This window comes from Taudactylus pleione, unplaced genomic scaffold (genome assembly GCF_031769625.1).
Source record: "Taudactylus pleione unplaced genomic scaffold, aTauple2 ptg000567l, whole genome shotgun sequence".
NCBI lineage: Eukaryota > Metazoa > Chordata > Amphibia > Anura > Myobatrachidae > Taudactylus > Taudactylus pleione.
The window spans coordinates 704,853-726,943 of record NW_028284969.1 but is presented as its reverse complement, the minus strand read 5'-3'; the positions used below and the strand labels follow the sequence as shown (position 1 = coordinate 726,943).

General features: G+C 43.4%; 1 protein-coding gene across 1 annotated transcript in view; it reads right to left on the bottom strand.

Moving 5' to 3' along the window:
- The window catches only part of UNC5D (unc-5 netrin receptor D), a 629,552-nt gene that overhangs the window by 407,427 nt on the left and 200,034 nt on the right, over positions 1–22,091 (bottom strand). Inside the window, exon 2 of the mRNA XM_088453040.1 lies at positions 3,821–4,039. Within this exon, the coding sequence (XP_088309166.1) occupies positions 3,821–4,039 (219 nt within the window). The remainder of the gene's footprint in view (positions 1–3,820; positions 4,040–22,091) is intronic.

The window sequence follows — 22,091 nt, the reverse complement described above, 5'->3', positions numbered from 1 at the left end:
TTGGCTTATATTGATGCCATATTGGCTGTGACTACCAGGCTACTGGCACAATACAGATGAATGAAACTGTTATATAATTTTACGCAAATTGAATTTTGCAACAGAACAGGCCATTTTGCATACAGTATGTGCAAAGTTCCTGCTTATATAGTACTAGTACTCTCCACATATTTTTTACGAGCTCTATGAGAAGAGCTGGGGCAGTGATGTTCAGTTCATTATTCTGTGTGAGGTAAAGTCCTGTAATGACTAAGGGCCTAAATCAGAGATGGACGCCAAGGCGAATATTTACGCAGTTCGAGCGGTTGTTTGCCATTGCGCATGCGTAAAGGATGCACTGCGCAATGCTGCGATTGTCTTGCAATTCCGCACGCACAGAGAATCCATTTGCAAAATGAGTGACAGGTAGTCAGCGTTTTAGGGGGAGGTAACGGGGGGGGGCAGAAAAACGCAGGTGTGTCTTACAGTTTAAACGTCATTACTTGGGCATGCATAAATTAGGCATTGCAATCATATGCGCAGCATGAGAGCTCTCTGCGTGTCAGGAAAGCCACTGTATTTGAGATAGGTCACATCTGCCGCAAAAGGCCTGTATTGTTGGTCGATATGCGTCACTGTTACCAATATTTACACTGGTACGCAAAGTCGACACTAGAGTGTGCCCAGAGCCTACTGCGCATGCCTAGATCACCGGGGAGATGGCGCAGCCGACATTTTTCCAGCGATTTCCTTACAGCGCATGCACAAAACATCTGAGAAATGGCTGCGGCGGCCATTTTCCGGTGTTTTGAGCAGCGCTGAGAAACCCAATGTGGGACCTCGGAGAGGTATGTTTTAGAGAACATGGGTGCAGGGTGTGTGGTGCGGTCCCCCCCCATGACCCATGTGTACCACACCCTGCACCCATTATAGATACGCCCCTGCAGAGGTGGGCTTCCTTATGCTCGGGTAAGCTTTGGAACTTTTAGCATATTTCTGCAGCTGTGTTCCATGTGAAATTACAGCTGCAATAGAATTAGCGTCCATCAATGAATCAGGCCCTAAGAGCTGGTGTACATTGCTAAGGATTCCATTAGTAAAAAGTGTGACATTATGGGACCACCATATTTATATAAAGATACTGTACATCCTGGGACAGATCAAGAGAAAAAGACCTGTCCCAGTGAAGAGAAAACTTGAATGCAGTGTTGATGTCTTTGTGCGTAAAACAGCAACAACATACCACACCTGAGCTGCCCCCATCGCAATTTGACAAGTAAAATGAAAATGCTGAGAAATCAGTGATTTCTCCGCACTTTTCTAATTATTATATTGGCGGAAATGAAAAAACAAACCATGCTTTCTCCAGCTAAAAAAGCTGGAGAAGTTTTATTTTTTTTTTTATAAAAGTGTTCGTTTATTAATTTCTTTAAAGCCATTCCCTGTTATAAGTCATTTTGCCATATTGGTTGTTTTTAAGTTATTTTAGGTATGCATGTTCTTGAGCTTTGTCTTTTTTTGTGTTTGTTTTGTTTTATCTTAAGTAGAGATGTGCGGTTCGGTTTTCCAGACATCAGAATCCACCCGAATTTTCGTGAATCTGGGCAGATCTGAGTCGCGGATCTAATCTCCTGAGGAGATCCCGATAAATCCGAGTTATGGTTCTGATCTTCCAGCAGTTCATAATTCGGATTTTATATTAAAATTTGGGATTTTGGTTTGCAAAAATTACATGATTTTAGCTGTTTTTTAAAACTTTTTATAATTTTTTTTTGTTAAATCCAGATACAAAATCAAAACATTTGACGGTGGTTTTGTATAACCAAAACCAAATCACGAAGATGAATCCAGATCCCCCCAAAAAAACAGGGGTCAGCGCACATCTGTCATTTTAAGGGATCAGCAAATATGACCAGCTGCTATAGATTTACATACTTTATTATAACTACCTACACATCTTGTTATATCATAATTTAGCACATGATACGTTTTTCTGTTTTGTTATTTTCACCAGAATCTCTGTCAGGCGGTTCTCCCTTATGTAACAACATTACAGCAATCTGCCATTGTATAGCATCAGGTACTCAGGGCACCTCATCTGGGTTACCTTACATGGAGGTTAAAAGACAATTTCTACCGTTTATTATTCTTGTTGTCATGTATTTAATGCTGCAGAATGCTGAAGGGGGTGAGTGAATTTTGTAGACATAACCCTTTGTATATTTTTTTATCTACAATCTGTATAGAAGGGTGAAAAAAGATCTAGATGAAAAGACTTGATATAGTTTGTGAATATTGTTTGATGATTTTAGTCACACTATTGCTAAGCAACTCCACGTCTGATGAGGAGGCTGGGTAGGAATCACATGGTAAAATAGAATGCAGAGGAATTATACTGTGGCAGAAAGGATTGTATTAAAGAAGTGTATACTATTGTAGAATAATGAATGCTGTCTGTCACTTTCAGATCCTTAATATGTTTTGTTCACAGTTGGCTCTGTTAAGCATTTAACTCACAAGATGCTGAGCTGAATGGATGCAAGTTATTTGAATAGCTTTTTGTATACAATACAAAGAGAACAAAATTTTTTTGAAGGACTAAGCACTGATATGACCTTTGGAACACAGTCAAGGTCAACCAGGGTCCTTTAGCATTCCTAGGCCTACAACACCCATCATCCCTACAGCTGATCAGCTGGAAGGTAAGGTTAGATATGGTGAAGTGGCCAGAAGTTGATCAATGAGACTGACTGAGTAGTCATTAGCTGCCCCTGTGACGTTGAGCAAGTTGCATGGTGGCAGACACACACAAATGAGATGGCAAGCTCAGTCCGTGCATAAAACATTTGCACTATTAATTGTTATATGAAAAACAAAAATCCATTTATATTACCATAAACTAAGCACTAATGTTATATAAATATGGATAATAATGTTATTAACTGATACAGGGCCATGGAAGCTCTGCTACAACATCTATACATATACTCCAAGCAGCCATGAGTGAGCAAACAACAGACAAGGGGGAGAGACATGGTACAGACTATAAAGAGGAGGGTAGATAAACATAGCAAAGCCATGAGGGGGTGAAGTGGGGTGGAGGAAGACTAGGGGGCTAGCATAATGTATGGCAAGGAAGACAGGCATGTGGGAGGTGAATGAGTAAGTGAGGGGAAGGCAGACGAGATAATTCTTCATTGATCCCTGCTTAATAAAATCATGTAATATAATCTGGAAGCTTTCATGCATACTATCGTGTTCTGAATGACACAACCATCCACACAATTCATCACTGCGTCCATAACTTTTTTAGTAAGACAGGAATATGGCAGTGCTAAGTTTCTGACGTGGATGGAAACTTCCCTGCCTCGTTAATCACCTCCGTCAAAAGGACGTTCACTTGTCAATCCTGCAGACGCCTGAACAATGCTCGGACGTCAGATTTTGTTTAATTGAATTTATTTTAAGGCAGCTTGGTGACACATTCATTTACTCATATGCCTGGAGATTGAAAGCTGCGAGAAAGCGTCACACAGCATGGGGTATTGTGTGGTATCATTCATACCTCAGGTTCTACTATTTACCAACATAAATCAATATAACAATACATAGCATGTCTGTATTTCAAAATGAATATGTACCATGGATCTACTGTATGTACCTGAATTAGGCCCATGCAAAGCATTGCACATCTGTTACACAAGGGAAATACTGGTTATTTTGTCATTTAAAAAAAGATGTTAAACTCAGTGATGTAGGAAGTTTTATTTCACTGACTTTGGGTTAGTATAAGTTTTGTTCCAGTCTCTAACACCAGCCATACCATGGAAGGAACCTTTACCTGTGCCTTCATCAATACTCTCCTCAAACCAGTGGTCGTTCTGATGGACCCATTCTCCATTACACTTGAAAAAGATCTGTAGGGCAGGAATAGCTCTGCAGCGGAGATTGATAGGATTGCTTTTGATGATGTAGGCATCTTCAGGCTCCATCTGGAAGTAGGGAAGGGTACCAGGGGCAGAAGGCAGGGATTCTGGCAGAGCTTCTCCATTGTTGCTTCCTAGGAATATAAAGTGAGAACATGGGTTACACATATCATCTTCCTTTCTTTCTAACTAGAAAAAAGCAGCTAAAATATATCACTCCACCTAGTCATACACTTACACAGAATAACAGGTCTCATACTGTGAGTGGGATGCCCGATTATCAATTATGTTTTCAAACCCCTGAAAATGCAGTTTTGGGGGGGGTTTGACTGCATTTCTCATATGCACCAAGCTTCAGAAAGCAAAGTTTCCCACAACTTGGACCAGGTTGCCTATGGGCACCACCCGCAGCACGAGCATCATACAATGCATGCACATAAACCCGGAAGTCCTTCTATCGCAAAGGCCCTCTCTTATTGGGAGAGCTGTTCTTTGTGATTTTTTTCGCAAATCGTCCTTCATACCGGAGTTAGTAACACAATACACTGACCTCTCACCTCTACCTGACATGCATACCTCTCACCTCCCCCTAATGCATATTCCTCTGACCTCTTCCTCATACATAATTGCCTCTCTACTCCTCAAAGAAATAGAGATGTGTCCTCTTGCATCTTTGCCGCTTTTACGGCAAATCGTGCCAGGCATGGTCACGTACTCGTGAGTGGGTACGTGCGCTGCATTCACACCAACGACTTCATGGGATAGTGTGAAGAGCGTGTGGCATGGCGTAGCGTGATGCACACACTCACGGCTAATTGCATGGCACGATGCGTGCAAATGTTCGTAGCATGATCGGCAAAGATGCATCTGTACCTCTTACCTGATCCTAATACACATACATCTCACCTCCTTGCGATATGCAAACCCTTTCCTCCTACACATATAGGGCCTAATTCAGAGATGGATGCTAATGCAATCGCAGCTGCAATTTCGTACGCATCGCAGCTGTGAAAATATGCTAATGGTTGCAAAGCTTATCCGAGTCTATCGGTAACATCAACGCACATTGAGAAGCCATCTTGTCCTTGCTGCAGGTCTTACCAGCCACAGACTTGGGAGCTCTCTTGACACGCAGAGCTGCCTAGAAGATTGCAGTGGCTAGTTTATGCACACCCATGAAACAGTGTTCAAAGGGACATACATGTCTGCGTTTTTCAGACCACCCCCCTGTCACCACCCCCAAACGCTGACAGTCTGATACTCACTTTGCGGCGGATTCCTCTGTGCGACCGTAGTCAGTGCGGCTTATACGCATGCGCGATGGAAAACGATCTCTCAATCTGCTTCCGTAATCACCATTGCGTCCAGCTCTTAATCAGACCCATAGTACACACGTATAAGGACACACCTCTCTCACCTTATCCTAATGCCTAGAATGAGCTGATTTATACTTTATTAAGAAACATATCAGGTCATCTCTTGTCCACAAAAGAGACTGATTATTGTATTTATTTTTTCTGGGAGATTAGGAATATATATCACTGAGCTCAGATGCACATTCCTTTCTCCAGCTCACAGAACTGTCAGGGAATCCTAATTATCCAATCACACCCACATATAAATCTAGGTCATGAGAGAAGCGTAATGGAAAGATAAGAGGACTAATGACCACCTGTGACTGGCAGGCAATCAGCAATGCACTACTTCTCTATTGATCAGTTATTGTACTGTGTCATTGTAAATAACAGCAAAGCATCTATAGGAGGCAAGGATATAAATCTACTACATGGATATTAAATTGAACCTATAAAAATATGCTGATAAAATACATGGCCCTTTTCTCTGCAAACTTTCACAAGTTCCTTTCAGAGACTATTGAATGCGGCAGGGAGATCTTAAAAGGTTTTCTGATAGTCTCCACCCACAGCATAATAAACTCTGGTGGCATCGGAGTAAATATTGCGTGCTGGGAAATGGTTGTATCACAGTGTTTGATTACAAAACACAAAGAAAAGGATTTCTGATTTACTACAAAGCAGACGGCAGGTGGAAGATGTTTAATGTACAGAGCGGCTGCTAATAATTAGTAAATGTGGCAAATAATCAATAGGACCAGGTATTTTAGTAGATCTGAGTGACCGAGAATGTGTTTTCAAGGAAATACTAATTTAGAATTAAAATTATTTAGATGAAACAGTATTTTTTCATCCAAATGATGCAATCGTTCACCTGACACTCGACAAACTGATTGTACTGTATGTACTAATTGCCTGTATTATGACTCAGATTAATAATACTACTGTGTTATTGCGGCCTGATCCAACATTTCCTTCTTATCACAAGGGGTGCCAAATCAGATTCTATTTATACCGTCACCTGTACTGTACATTTGGTGCCTCATTCTGAGGTGCATGCTATTGAAGCCATGACTGCATCTTTTGCCGCAGCACAACTGCATGTGTATGCTAATGTCACGACCGATGGACTTCATACAGAAATGCCCACTGGGTGCTGCACTAATCCACCTCGGTGCACATTAGGATGCACCATTGTTGTAGTTTATCAGCCCTATGGAGGTGCAGAATCTCTGTCTGAACATAGCCACTGGTGTCAGTGCGACATGCCGCGTCTGGCTAGCCACCCCCCTGTTACCTACCAAATGCCCACTAAAAAGACCTTTCTCAGCAACCAAATTCGTTCTGCAGCTCTCGATGGTAACTATTGGGACGCATGCACAGTGCGGCTCAGACATATGCGCAGGGTGAAAACATCGGCCGCTTGCATGCAGCATCGACACTGCGTTCACCTCTGGGTCAGGCCCTTATTCTTCATTTTACTCGAATAAGGTTTGCAGCCATATTCATAGTGATAAGCTTCTCACACAGAGATCCCAGCAGAGTCTATTGTTATTAATAGCAAAATAATTGACAAAACCTGACATGGGAAAAGGTGCTTGTCCTGACAGCTAAGGGATCATTTATCACAATCACAATAATCTCTAACTCTCCTCACTGACCGCATTGTAATATACTGCCAAAGTCTCCAGTTGAGAGGCTCCCACCTGTGCTGCTCTCCAATCCTTCCATCCTGAAGCATGATCCCACATTGCCCACCTGGTCAACTTACTGTATCTCTTGCACATTCCTTTAATCTTTTAATTATGCCCTGGTCTCCATTTTTACAAAACCCTCTCTTGGTCCCGCCTCCTTTGGTAACTACTGTCCCTTCTCTCTTCCCCCCCTTTGTGTCTTCAAACTCCTAATTAGTTGGTGTAGAACCAGCTCACTTTCCTTCTAAGGGGTCTATGTAAAAAGCTAAATGAAAAGCGACACAAAAAAATAGCCGTTTTTTGCTTTGTAAAATTCATCATATTTATATATATCTTGAAGTGACGGGACAGCCCTTGCTGTAAAGAGCTGCCCCAGTGACGCTGATTGGGAAGCAGTCGGGGGGGGCAGAAAAGTGCAGGCTGGCCCTGGAAGCGGAGAACATGGAGCCAGGCAGGGCAGTGCATGAAAGCAGTGACCGAACGCCTCTTCCTTGCTTTTCTATATCTGTGCATTTAAGAAGACCCATAATGCCATCTAGAGATGGCATTAAGGAGTTCATTCAGAGCCGGTCGCTAGCAAGAGGCCGCTCATTGCAGATGATGTTCACTAATGTGCGCATGCATGTAGTTCACTGTGCGCGTGCGCAAACTAGTTTGAGCGATCGCAAATTTCTCGCTCGCCCTGCAAAGACAGCCCAGTGGAATTAGTGACAGGAGAGGCTGTTTGTGGGTGGTAACAGGGACAGGCCAGTAGTAACGGGGGAGTGGGGTTGTGGACGCATGCATGCCAGAGTGTTTTCATGCCATTTCTGGGGCATGTATAATTAACAGGCAGCATCATAGTACACGTCATCTGGTTGATTAGCTCACAGTGCTTGTGGTAGGGTACAGACAACCGCAAGCGATGCGGTCAGATTCGATGGATCTCAATGTACCGATGGTTGTTTATACTTTCTGGAGATGACGTATGCAAGTGGGCGTCTATAAACACAAAGTGATTGCTCGCCAAGTCATAGTGGGCGTGCTTATGCCTTGCCGTGCGAGCGGCTGCCTTGACGTCACCTAACTGAATTTCCATACGCTGGGAGCGAGCGGCCACAACTAGTGAGCGGGTCTGAATCAGGCCCTAAGTTTGTTAAAAAAAAGTTGAGAGAAGCAAAGCTTCTGCACAGCCTCCATTATATCCAATATTATATCCAATATAGGTCTCTTCATTTCATCAATACTGCCCTCACCAAAGGTCACTGATCACATCCATAGGCAAATGCAGGGGGAGTTTCCGTCTGCCCAGAAACCCCCGTCCCCAGCCCACACCATGACCACAATAGAAATAGTAATATAATGGAATTTTACTAGCGCTGCATGTTCTTCTCAGTATCATAAATGAAATAAATAGCACCGCCTGTGAATCTTTTAACACGTATCAGCCAGTGATAAATAACCTGTGCACCAATTAGGGATTTGGAAAACATGCACTGTTAGGGATGCACTGCTATAGAGCCCAATATTTACATATATGTCCAGGACAGTGCTAGGTTCTTCTGCTGCTCCCCCAGACAGGATGGCCCTACTACCACATTTAATTGCCTACTATGCTGGAATTATGACACACAATACACTTTGTATGACGCATATTATAGCTGGATAAGTGGTAATTATGCCCTCTTCATGGACTGGGCACACTCACTCTAAAATCACGCATTTGGAAACCCCCCTCTAAAAATCCTGCGTTTGCCACTGACCTCTACTCTAGAGGTCAGTGGCAAACGCAGTACTCTATTCTCATACACACATACTCCTTGACCTAACAGATGCGTGATACAACTGACCACCCCCTCCTCCTCCAAACCTTCTACTCCATGGTGCTCCATTCTCTCCTGGTTTATCTCCTACGTATTGCACTGTTCCTTCTCTGTATCTATACTGACCTCCATCTTCCCTCCACTTCCTCTTCCTGTCGGGGTACCAAAGGTTCCTTTTTCGGCCCGTTTCTCTTCTGTCTCTATAGATCTTAAATCTATGAGTTTATTAGTTAATTTGCACTTCTTTGCCAGCAATGCCCAAATTTACCCCTCTTCCGCAAACCTCTCTCCGTCTGTTCTCTCTTGTGTCACCAACTTTATTCTGGATGGCAAAATTCTTCTTAAAGCTCAATATACAGTATCAAATACTGAAATTGTCAGATTTCTCCTAGCTAAGACCCTCTTCACTATCAGCCTCTCCCTCTCTGTTGTCAGTGTCTTACTACAATTCAATTCCCAAATTGAGTGTCAACCTTGAGTCTACTCATTCCTTTTCCATCATATCCAATCCCTTTCACAAATCTATTGGTACCATCTCTGCATTACTGCTAGAATCAGGCCACTCCTATCCCTGGATGCCACTAAAACTCTCATTTATGCTCTCAATCATTTGCCACCTTGATTACTGTAATCTGCTTCTCTCTGGCCTTCTTCACTCTCACCATGCCCCTTTGCAGTCTATCCTTGACTCAACTTCCCACCTCAGTTTCTGCCCTTGACACTCTACCTCTCCTGCCCCTCTCTGTCAGATACTCCACTGGCTCCCTATGCCACTCAGAATTAAATTCAAACTGATCTCTCTCATATACCGAGCTTTCATCCTCATTTCTCCCCCCGCTTTATCTTCTCAACATAATTAGTCTAACATCACACTATAATTATGCATCTATGTGAATTTATATATTGTCCATATTATTCTGTACTTTTGTATGTTGTTGTCCATTGGCCCCTTTATACAGCACTACAGGAGAGTGAAGGCAGACTTTATATGAGATGAAGATGCTGTATAATAACAACAAAACTGCTCATTCACTACATCATAATGACATCACTGGTTTAGCATTACTGCTAACAGTCCAATCTTTCATATGAGGCACCACATATAGATTGGAAATTTCCCTCCTCCAATCATCTCTTCCATTTACACATTAGTGTTCCTAACATACATATGTAAGGTGTTGAGGGAAGATTAGGCCACTTACAAATGTTCAATTTCTTGTGTAATATACTTATTGTCGTGAAAGGTCAAACCATGTTTCAGGACTTATGTATCAGCCAGGGGCAGCTAATAATGCAAATGATAACATGATATGCTCCAGCAAAGCTATCAAAAGTATTCTGGAAGATTAATGGGTGAGGGGGTTATAATCCACCAGGCAGTTCCAAGGAAATAAATAGGTATTTTAACATATCTACATTCCTCTGGCTGCCCAAGGGGGGTATTGTACGCATGTAATAATATTGTATTGTGAAACCCTTAATCATATCTAAATTGTATATACTGTATATTGTACTTACATTGACAAGTGAATTTTATATAATGCTGACAGATTCAGCTGGAATGTTGTATTAGATTATATATCTATATAATAAGCGAGAAAGCATGTCTGTCTGTCCGTCTATGTGTCTGGCTTTTTCTCCTTTATGCACGGCCAGAGTTTTGGACCTACAGTAGCTCCACCAAATTGAGCATGATGGTGTAGTGTGACCAGGATTAGGTTTTTGACTAGGTTTGAACTTCGTCAGGGGCACACGCAATCGCTAAAAATAGGGACACTCTTAAATTACACAGGTTCCGGGGCTGGCTCCAGTAGAAATTTGCAGTATGCCAAAAACCTGTGAGAATGCAGCAAAAGTATCCTTTTCACCTCTGAGCAAACTTGATGACTCATGCAAGTTCATATTAAATCGAGACCCTCTGTGTTTGCAAGCAAGGGCATAACCAGGGGCATAGAGACCAATCCCAGGTATGGGGAAGAGGGTGTGGCCTATACGCGGGAAGTGGTGCACTGGGGCAGGAGGCGCTGTGAACCCCTAAGTCCGGTGCAAATCCAGGGGGGGTGCGATCAGTGTGATCGCTCCCCCCCACAGACAGAGGAGTCACCCATTGGCTGCTGACAGGTAAGGTAAGAGTCTCCTATTGGCTGCTGACAGGTGGAGATGGCAACAGACCCAGGCCCCCACTGGGCCCCTCTAACAAGCCCAGGCCCAGGTAATCAGTACCCCCCCCCCATCCTGGCACCCCTGGGAGTATTTAGAATTATGTGGGAAACATAGTAGGATCTTAAATGGGGCCCCAAAGGTTAAAAAACAAATACATTTGCCCACACAGACCCCATTCAAATTATGCCATACAGAGCCCATTCAGATTATGCCACACAGTAGTACCCCTTTTACACATTATGCCATACAGTAGTAGTGCCTCTTATACATTATGCCACACAGTAATACCCATTAAACTATAGAGTGTTGCCCCTTATACATTATACCACACAGTAATGCCCTTTACAGATTATGCCACATAGTAGTAGTGCCCCATATAACACATTATTCCTCTCAATAGCAGTGCCCCTTACACATTATACCCCCTCAGCAACTCACTTCCACATGTCCCTCGAGCAGCCTTTCGCCTCCCCCTGTGTGCCATCAGCTGCCAGCAGGTGTGGATTTGAGGCCAGGCTAATTACAGCTGGCAGCTGTATAATTTGAATCTGGTGCTGGTCAGGAGCCAATAGGAGTTTGCGGACTGGCAGCCAATCAGGAGCCACAACTGCTGAATTGCTGTCAGTTCACGAGCTCTGATTGCCTCACGACTGACAGTGCTGTCTCTCCATGACTACCTGCCAGTGCACCAGCTGTAATTATCTGGTGGGCCAGCACCAAATCAACATCGCTGACACCTGGGTCCCCCTCGACGGCCATGACTGGACCTCCTTGTGTGATTGGGTGCAAGCGGAGTGCACCCCTGGTAGTTACTGTACACCACTGTTTGAAGAATGCATGGTAGCAAACAGTGGGGTCCTTTTCAGGATCAAGGGAATGGAGTTATAGGCGAGGACAATGTAAACAAATAAAGGCTGCAGGTGTACTTCAAAGTCCAGTCTACAACCAGGGCAACGCCGGGTATCCCAGCCAGTATATCTTTTTAGGCTTACGATAAAAAATTTTCTTGCATGCAAGATAACAGTACTGCAGTTTTTTAAGTGAATATAAGCCAACGCTTATGCACTTATTCACATTGACTCTTCAAAAAATGTGTCTGCCCCCGTATTTAGCACAGACTTTCTGACAGAATCATTCTGAGCCCTGTTAATAAATTGTGTAACTTGTAGAATGTTTGTTTTATAGCAACTAATTAATTAAGTAGTAAATAGTGCAGTAGTAGTAAATATACAGTCGGAATTAGGGTTGTGCGCCAACCCCTGTATTTTTGTTTTTGTTTTGGATCTGTATCTCCTTCAAGGTATTGGATCTGGATTTGGTTTTGCAAACCACCCTCAAGTGTTTTGGTTTTGGATCTGGATTTTTTAAATAAAAAATAGATAAAAAGTTTTAAAAACAGCTAAAAACATGTATTTTATGCAATCCAAAACCCGAAATTCAAATTTAAAATACAAATTCCAAACCGCAAAAAGATCAGAACCGCAACCCGGATTTTCCCAGATCTGAGGCGATTAGAACCGCTTGGATTTACTCGGATTCACGAAATTCGTGTGGATTCAGATTTCTGGAGAACCGAACTGCACATCTCTAGTAGGAATACACATTTATCTCCTGAATGGTAATGGGAAGGTTTACTTCTTAGTGTAGTCTGCATGGAACTCAGGGCCTGATTCAGAGACGCTCGTAAGCGGCCGCTCGTTCGTGCTGAGCGATGTTCGCACATCTGCGCATGCGTATGGGTTGTAATGCACATGCGCCAACCAGTCAGTGCGGTCGGAAATCGTGTGCTCGCAAAATAGCAAATGCCTGCTAATTTGAGTGACAGAATGAGGCGTTTGTGGGTGGTAACAGGGGAAAGTACTTGAAAACGGGGAGTGGAAATCCGAACGCAGACTTGCAAAACGGTCAAAACGGGCGTTTTAAGGGTGTGCATAATTAACAAAGCAGCGTCATTGACCACGTCACTTGGTTGTCTTTTAGTCTGAACTGCTCGCATGATTGCGGTAGGAAAATGCTACCACAAGAATAGTGAGCAGTTCATACGCCTTTCAATGTACTCGATTAATCTAATAAATAGCGGAGATGAGTATGATGCGAGCGGCCAAGGGGCGTCTTTACAAAATAGCGAGCACATGTTTCATTCGCTCATTCAGACATAGAGGCGTCAATAGACTGCAAAGAGCGAGTGCTTAATTTAAATAGCCGGCCCCTTTTTCAGAACGACCGTCCGCAAATAGCATCCGGCTCTGAATCAGGCCCTCAGGCCGTGATTCAGAGCCGGAAGCTCTGACAGAGCGCTCGCTCTGAATCAGGGCCGTCCCTCTGAATTTAAGAGCGGCCTCCTGGCCGCTCGCATAGCTGTGGGTAACCACCCACAGCTATAGCTTAGCGAGTGGCCAAAATGATGGTCGCGATGGTCTTGCGACGAGACCCTTGCGGTAGCGTCTCGTTGCCGCAAGCCCTGGAGTGCTTTTGGTTCTATCAGAGCCAAAAGCACTCCCACTGACATCACTTGTGATGTCAGTGGGGCCGGCCCCAGATGGTAGGCGTTCCCACTCACAATCGACAGCACGCCCCCTTTGGTGCGAGACCCATAACGACGGCTTGGCCGTCGTTACTCGGGTCTCGCGCATGCGCACGATGGAGATGGCTCCGTCGTGCGCATGCACACTTGGCCAACATCGACCCGCTTGCGAGCGCTCAGTGCTCGCGAGCGGGTCTGAATTAGGACCTCAGTCCCTGATTCAGAGCCGGACGCTCTGACAGAGCGCTCTCTCTGAATCAGGGCCGTCCCTCTTAGTTTTTAGAGCGGCCTCCCGGCTGCTCGTATAGCTGTGGGTGACCACCCACAGCTATAGTGAGCGGCCAAAAAGATGGTTGCGATGGTCAAGACCATTGCGACCATCGAGCTTGCGACGAGACCCTTGTGGTAGGGTCTCGTTGCCGCAAGCCCTGGAGTGCTTTCGGCTCTATCAGAGCCGAGAGCACTCCCACTGACATCATGGGAACGCCTCCGTCTGGGCAGCCCCGGCCCCGGCACACCCACCAAAGGAAGCGTGCTGTCACTCACCATCGACAGCATGCCCCTTTTGTAGCGAGACCCATAGCGATGCCTTGGTCGTCACTATCCGGGTCTCGCGCATGCGCACGATGGAGCCGGCTCCCTCGTGCGCATGCGCACTGGGCCAACATCGATCCGCTTGCGAGTGCTCAGCGCTAATGAGCGGGTCTGAATTAGGCCCTCAGTGTCAGACTTGACTACACTGTAACTGATGGCAGCAATAGCTGAGAAGTGGCTCTGTCTATGCACAGCATGGAAGCCAAGCTTGTTTCTTTTCATTAAATAAAAAAAATTAGGGAATGAGAGACCAAAACTCTCTTAATATGACTTTATCTGATGAAATAATGCAGGTAATATAGGGCTTGATTCAGCAAGGAAAGCAGTTTTGTATACACATGGAATCGGTCGATTAATTTGCACTGCACATGTGTATGCGTCGCAGTTCACGTGCGTGAACTAGTAACTGCGATGGGAACGTGGTTTGCTGAGGCAACGCAGACCCAGAGCAGAGTGATTGACAGGAAGTGCCATTTGTGGATGGTGACGGGGGGGGGGTTGTCGGGCATACGCAGATTTGCCAGTGCATTTCAACGCTGTTGCATGGGTATACATAAATTAGCCACTGCCATGCCTGATGCCTCCTAAGGTCTCATAGTGTGCGCTGAAGACAAGTTAGCAATTCCTGAGTGAGGTCTGGGCTTCCTTAAATGTGCACATGGGTATGATGTTACTCGATGTTACTGATTGTTTTGCTATGTTGCCCAAGTATATGGATGTGAGTAAGGGGAAGTGGGCGTCCTTATGTCAGGCTGCGTATACAATGTGAATGCACACATTTAAAAAGCACTGCTGATATTAGCAATGTAATTTGCATGCGTATAAGCAGAATAGCGATCCTTGCTGAATCAGGCCCACAGTCTGTTATGTAAAAGTTGTAAAATAGTGGGGCTGATGCAAAGTTGCTCATAAAATGGGCAAAAATAACCTATTTCCACTTATATTCAGAGCCTTGCTTGTCTTGAGATTTGCCCCACTCCACATTTGCAGCATATGCACCTGGTTTATGTCAATTAATTATGGTCAACATGTATTTATAGCTGCCCTGCCTCAGATAGCGCATGCAAGTTCGGCCAGCTTGGGGGAGAGGGTAAATATAACTGCTACTTCATTAGCAGTGTTAGAGATCATGGGGGTGGCTGCTTTTCGAAGTACAGTAGCTGTTCCCACACCGGAGCAATACTGAAATGCTCCGGTAATGAAGTATCCACTGCCGCAACTCGCCGCATGATGGATATTCAATTATCGGGGGCTACAAAGATGCAGGATGTTTTAGCGCTGAGAAACATTAAAAAGAGAGTCATCAGAGAGGCGGCATAATACCTCACCCCTGACAAGGCATATCGCTCATTCTGGAGTCCAACGGTGCATGCGTGAGGAATCCTGGAGCTGGCAACAGGACTGGTAAGTAACATATTAGTGCCATCCTCGGATGGTGCTATGTGTTAGTGGACAAGAGACAAAAACATCTCAGCTTTTCGTCACCTAGAAAGTGTCCCATAACTCTTTGCATTATTTACAAATGCCTAAAGGTGCCACTGGAGACATATCAGATTTATCCACAATCAACATTTTAATACATTTTAGATAAGCTGTAATAATCTCTTTTTTGGCGAAATGCACTTGATACATTGTATGCCCTAGTATGCATTATCCACTTTGTGTGATTATGCCCCTACTTTATTCGACCTATGTTACAACGCCCTTGTCTTGAATCCAGGCCAGGATATAGAAAGCATTCTCTTTTGTATACGATACATTACGTTGCCTACCGAGTTCAAGTTTAGGAAAATTTTGCTTTCCGGAGCTTGATACAAATGGGGAAAAAAAACTCCAAAAATGTCAGTTTTGGGAGTTTTGACCACATTTTGCCATTAGTACATCCCGCCCCCAGTAACATGCAGTCGTAGGTAGCTGAATCACACTTATCTGCATAAGTGCACATGCATGTGCCACTGTTCTTAGCATGTGCAAAGTTAATTCATGCAGGATACACCACACAAACTGGTGTAGTACTCACTCTGCATCAGCTCCATTATATGAAAGGTGTTCCTTTTAGGTAGGATGGGAATATGTGGGTATGGAATAAATGTTTGCATGCCCATGTACTGCTGTGGAATCGGTATGTAATACCAACAGAAGGGATCCTGGCGGTCAGAATCCCGATGCCTGTATCCCGACAGGGTTAACATACCAACACTTGGTGGTCGTTATACTAGCCCTACCCCTCTTCCTACCCTAAACTTAACCCACCCTCCCTAGTGCCTGAACCTAACCTACCCCCCTAGTGCCTAAGCCTAACCTCCCCCTCCCTGCACCCTAAACCTAACTGTCCCCCCTTAGTGCCTAACTCTAACCGTCCCCCTAGTGCCTAACCTCTAACCCTCCCCTCAACCACATTACTTACATTCGGCATCCCGGCGGTTGGGATGACAACACCGGTATTCTGACCATTATCGGTATTCTAGCACCGGTAATGTAAGAGTCGGCATCCAGACCGCCGGGTATGTACAGCGTGATAATTTTTGCAGATTGCAAAGATGTGTACTTTAATATTTCAGTTAGCCAGCTGATGTGATCTGGGTGGCATCCAACATGGAGTATGATTGGGACACTTGTCGACAGTACAACTTATAAAAGCATTTATTTCATAACAGCTAGCCAATATCACTAAACATAACATCATACGATTTCTATTTCTTGTTTACAATTTACTTCTGTTTCTCATTTACAAGGAAGTATAGTGACTTATTTTAGTGTTTCTTTGACAGTTATACATTCTTTATTTACATAAGGCATAAACCATTAAGCATCATAACTTTGTTCACGCATGTCCATTTGTACACAAAATGTTCAAATGTCAAAGGAGTCTCATTTGTCAAAAGGGATAAATGTGCAAAGCTCAGTATCATTAATCATATGTATTTTATACCATGCAGTATACACTGAACAACACTTTTTTTTATTTTATAGTGCAGTGTTGACAAAGGATGCAAGCATCTAGTTAGTTGCCATGTACTATAGTGGGGCTGACACACTTTTTGCTATTAGTGTGCCAGCTAAAATCTATTTAGCTCAGTGTGACAGGTTTACATGTATATTAGATTAAATATATAACACATTTTTAGTAGAAATATGTAATATTTCACACCAAGCAACTATAAAGTGTGGGAGGAAATGAATATGGTAAGATCAAAGAGCTAGTGGCAAAACCAATACAGACAGACTTTATAAGTAAATCGGTAGGTTTAAGTTTATTGGCATTATTTTGATACCTGTATAAATAAACAAGTTCCTATTTTATTTTTTTTAAATAGTTTATTTTTATTTAGAATATATAAAGCAGTCACAACATAAGCTTTTAGATGAGAGTAAGAAAACATTGTGAGTCGGATATATATTTGGAAAATATGCTAGATATAATACTTAAATAAAACCAAAAGAAAAAGCAGTATCCTTAATAACCTTAGATAATCGTAAATAGCATAGCTACAGTCAGGTGCATAAATATTGGGACATTGACACAATTTTCATATTTTGGCCTCTATTCACCACCACAATGGCTTTGAAATGAAACAAACAAGATGTGCTTTAACTGTAGACTTTCAGATTTAATTTGAGTGTAATTAAATCCAAATCAGGTGAACGGTGTAGCAAATACAACGGTTTCTATATGTGCCTCCCACTTTTTAAGGGGCCAAAAGTAATGGGACAAACTAAACAATCCAAAATCTAACTTTCACTTTTTAATACTGAAGTCTGGAACGCATAGACATCACCAAATGCTGGGTTTCATCCCTGGTGATGCTCTGCCAGGCCTCTACTGCAAATGTCTTCAGTTCCTGCTTGTTCTTGGGGCATTTTCCCTTCAGTTTTGTCTTCTTCAAGTGAAATGCATGCTCAATCGGATTCAGGTCAGGGGATTGACATGGCCATTGCATAACATTCCACTTTTTAGCCTTAAAAAACTCTTTGGTTGCTTTTGCAGTATACTTCTGGTCATTGTCCATCTGCACTGTGAAGCGCCGTCCAATGAGTTCTGAAGCATTTGACTGAATATGAGCATACAATATTGCCCAAAACACTTCAAAATTCATTCTGCTGCTTTTGTCAGCAGTCACATCATCAATAAATAGAAGGGAACCAGTTCCAATGGCAGCCATACATGCCCATGCCATGACACTACCACCACCATGCTAAACTGATGAGGTGGTATGTTTTGGATCATGAGCAGTTCCTTTCCTTCTCCATACTCTTCTCTTCCCAACACTCTGGTACAAGTTGATCTTTGTCTCATCTGTCCATAGGATGTTGTTCCAGAACTGTAATGACTTTTTTAGATGTTGTTTGGCAAACTCTAATCTGGTCTTCCTGTTTTTGTGGCTCACCAATGGTTTACATCTTGTGGTGAACCCTCTATATTCAGTCTTGTGAAGTCTTCTCTTGATTGGTGACTTTGACACATATACACCTGCCTCCTGGAGAGTGTTCTTGATTTGGCCATCGCATTTTGTGATAGTCAAGACCATTGCAACCATCAGGGCTTGCGACGAGACCCTAAGGTCTAAGCAGGAAGCTCCTCACTGACATCACTGCTGATGTCAGTGCGGCCGCCCACAAAATGGCAGGCGTTCTTTTGTGACACCACCTCCCCACCACACCTACAAAACGGGGCAAGCATTTGATCAACATCGTCAGCTGCCCCTTTTGTAGTGGGCTCCGGAGTGAGAGAATTTCTCTCAGGCTCCGGGGGTTGCACACGCGCAGTGCAGCCGCTGCGCGTGTGCAGGGCCTAAACATCGACCTGCTTGCGAGCGCTCAGCGCTTGCGAGCGGGTCTGAATGAGGTCCCAAGTACCATCTGTAAGAGATCTTATAGGCGTTCTCCTTAACCAAAGTTGAAATAGATTTCTTTGACAGACATATAAATATCAGACCATGCTTTCTCATCAGGTGGTGGACCTAGGTCTTTTTCCAACTGAAGTACAAATGATGGGGAAACAAGGTCCTATTTTGATTATGAAACATTGGAACTTACAGCTTCCTTGCTACTTGGTAAATATTCGGAAAATTTAGCGTGCCACTTGGAAATATTCTGCAAGCCATGTTTGGCACACTTGTGGGGGGTGGGGGCTTGCTGTCCCTTGCACTATACTGTAAAGTATTTGTGTACATAGAAATATTTTATTATGTATGCCCCATAATGTATAATGTACACACGAAGCAGTGAAAAGACTGTGTCATTAGTATAACTGTTGGACCTTTCGTCCGCTTAGTTCAGCTCTGTCACTCAGACTTTAATATTGCTGGGGCCTCATATTCTAAATTGACCTGCTTCTCTAGCAGGACACAAGCCTTTATCTACCTCTACTCATTTCCCAAGAATGTATTACCGTCCCAATGCATAGGTCACAATCCTCCCGTCAAATGCCCAGGTGACAGAAAGAAAATTGCACTGCCAGCTGTGCAACTACGAAGGACGAAAAATCAATTCCCCTTGCAATTTGTGGCAGAGGAAAAACTTTGACAGGTGGTTGGTACAGTTTCTGGTTGTATTGTGATACAGAAGGGGAAAAAAGTTATCATATTCACACAGCATGTCCCTAAATGTCTCACTTCTGCTTATCAAGCTTCTGAAATTTGATTGTGCCTTTCATTCATGTGAGAATAAGACCCATTTACAGATATTCAGCTGTCTGTGAGTTTTCTGCCAGGATATAACCATTCACACAGTCAAATGGCAAAGATTTATGAGCCGTCAGCCTCAGTTTCAAACCGATTGGTTTGGCTGCAGTGTCAGCAGAAGAGAGCAACAGCAGCAGCGGGCGCCGGGAGTCTGGAAAGTCATATTATACTGGAGCGAGATTCACGTCCCCTCCGACAGGAAAGTTAAGAGTCTGACAGGCGTGATGCTTTATGGATGATATCGCTTCAGATAATAGACTGAAACACTCACGCATGAGGGAAACCTGAGAAAACAACCAAAAGGCTATGAGGAGGAGATGAATTCAGCCAGAAGCTGCACTGTGTAATAAAACCAACCTTCCTATTTAATTCAAACTTACAAGTAGGTTTTTCTATTTAATAATACTTATTGCCAACAGTCAGCAGAAGCAGACATTTTGTGGACTGAGACAAATATTCTTTGAAATTCTGCCTATCAATTCCAGACCCTCCAACATGACCCGTTCCATTAGGTACAAAATGCTCTGCTCCTGGTCTTCCCTCTTAATTTATGATTGCAGACACCTGTGCTGAAACACCGGTCTCATCTATTACCAAGCTCAACACAGGTGACAGCAATCACACATTAGGTGGGAAGTCCAGGAGCAGAGTGCTTTGTACCTAATGGAACGGGTCATGTTGCAGGGTAGGCAATTCATCAATTCTGTGACAGTGACATCATTGAGACATGATGCATTTTGATTGGTTACTATCTCATAACTAATTGACATATCACAAAATGGTGGCCTCCACTGAGTGTGTGTAGGTGTTATCAGTCTGCTTTCTGAGGCAGAAAATAAAATGTCTACCGCCTCATGCCTTATGCATCTCAACATCATCACCTAATGTTCCTTGCACAATCTCTCTGAAATTACTTTTCAAAAATAGACAAGTATGACCCACTTAAAGCCACATAATGTAGTTCATCAGCAGCTCTGGACATCTGCAGAACATTTTTTCTGTTTCAACTGCATCTTGATGGACATGTATTGATTTATAAAATGAAGTCAACTAAATTGACCTGCTGAACATCTGCAGCTCTTAAAGTTGATTGGTCATACCCACATAAAATCAAATCTGTACAAAATACTCTTTATGCTATAATATGGGTCTGATTTTGAGTAGGGAGCAAACCAAAAAAGCAAGTAACTTAATCAAGGCAGGAGAGGGCAGATGTAAAATGTGCAGAGAGATTTAGATTTGGGAAGAGTGTGCCCTAGCACAAATCGCAATTGCAATGTAATAATAAAGCTGTCCAGCATTTGTGGGCTATATGCAAATGCAACCAGTATTTACCCAAAAATAATCAATGTATTTGCACCCCTTGTGGCTTGTTCCAGATACAAGAATACTTTTTATTTTTGCTTAGCTCCCAACTCAGAAGCAGTCCCATAGTTGGCGACAGTCTCTGATTTCCAGGGTTAATCCTTCGTTTTAAACATTTGTTCATGGAAATTTTTGACCTTGAAGTGCCCTTATTTTTCAATCTTGACCCTGTAGAGAATAAGCTTACTTAAACTGTAGTTGTTATGTAGTTTTCACTACAGATGTGCCCTTACACATCTCTGCTGCAGTGGCATGAATAACCCCCACTCAGAGCACCAGGTCCCGTCAGACTCTACTAGCGTCTTTTTTTGCTGAAAATGCGTGGACACACCAGCAGACGGTGCTGATTAATTTGATATGTGACACTGGCACACAAGCAGATAATCGTCTAGGGCTGCATCTGAAAGTAGAAATGGCCTCTCATTAGAAGTGCTTTCTGCTAATCATACGTCAGACAGGCAGTCCTAGAGGGAGGAGCTTTCTCTACCTGGGACTGCTAGTGCACATACTGGCGGGCTCACAGGGGAATGGCAGATTTTACTAGGGGGGTGCTGCTTCCTCTAGGAAAAATCAACCTTCCCATGTGATAATACTGCTATATCAAGCCTTCTTAAAAGCACATGTGGAGAAGTTGCTCATAGCAACTGATCAGCTCCTAGCAATCATTTATCAAGTAGTCTATAAAAGAATAGGTAGGAGCTGACTGGTTGCTATTGGTAACATTTCCACCTGTCATACATCTCTCACAAAGGGCTGGATGCATTAAGCATCGCATTTTGCATGCCATGCATCCTGCCACTCATCTTACTGTATGTATACCGGCGTTAATAAAAATCCTGATATTAGCTGTCCTTTGTGAGAGAGGTACTTCTGGGTTTATGACCCAGAAGCCCCTCTGCGCATGCTGCCAGGGCTGCTTGGAGGGATCTGATTGGATCCCTCTCACAGCTTCTTTTATGAAGCCCATCAGGTCAGAGCTGCAGAAAGCTTTGTTCTCCGAAGCTT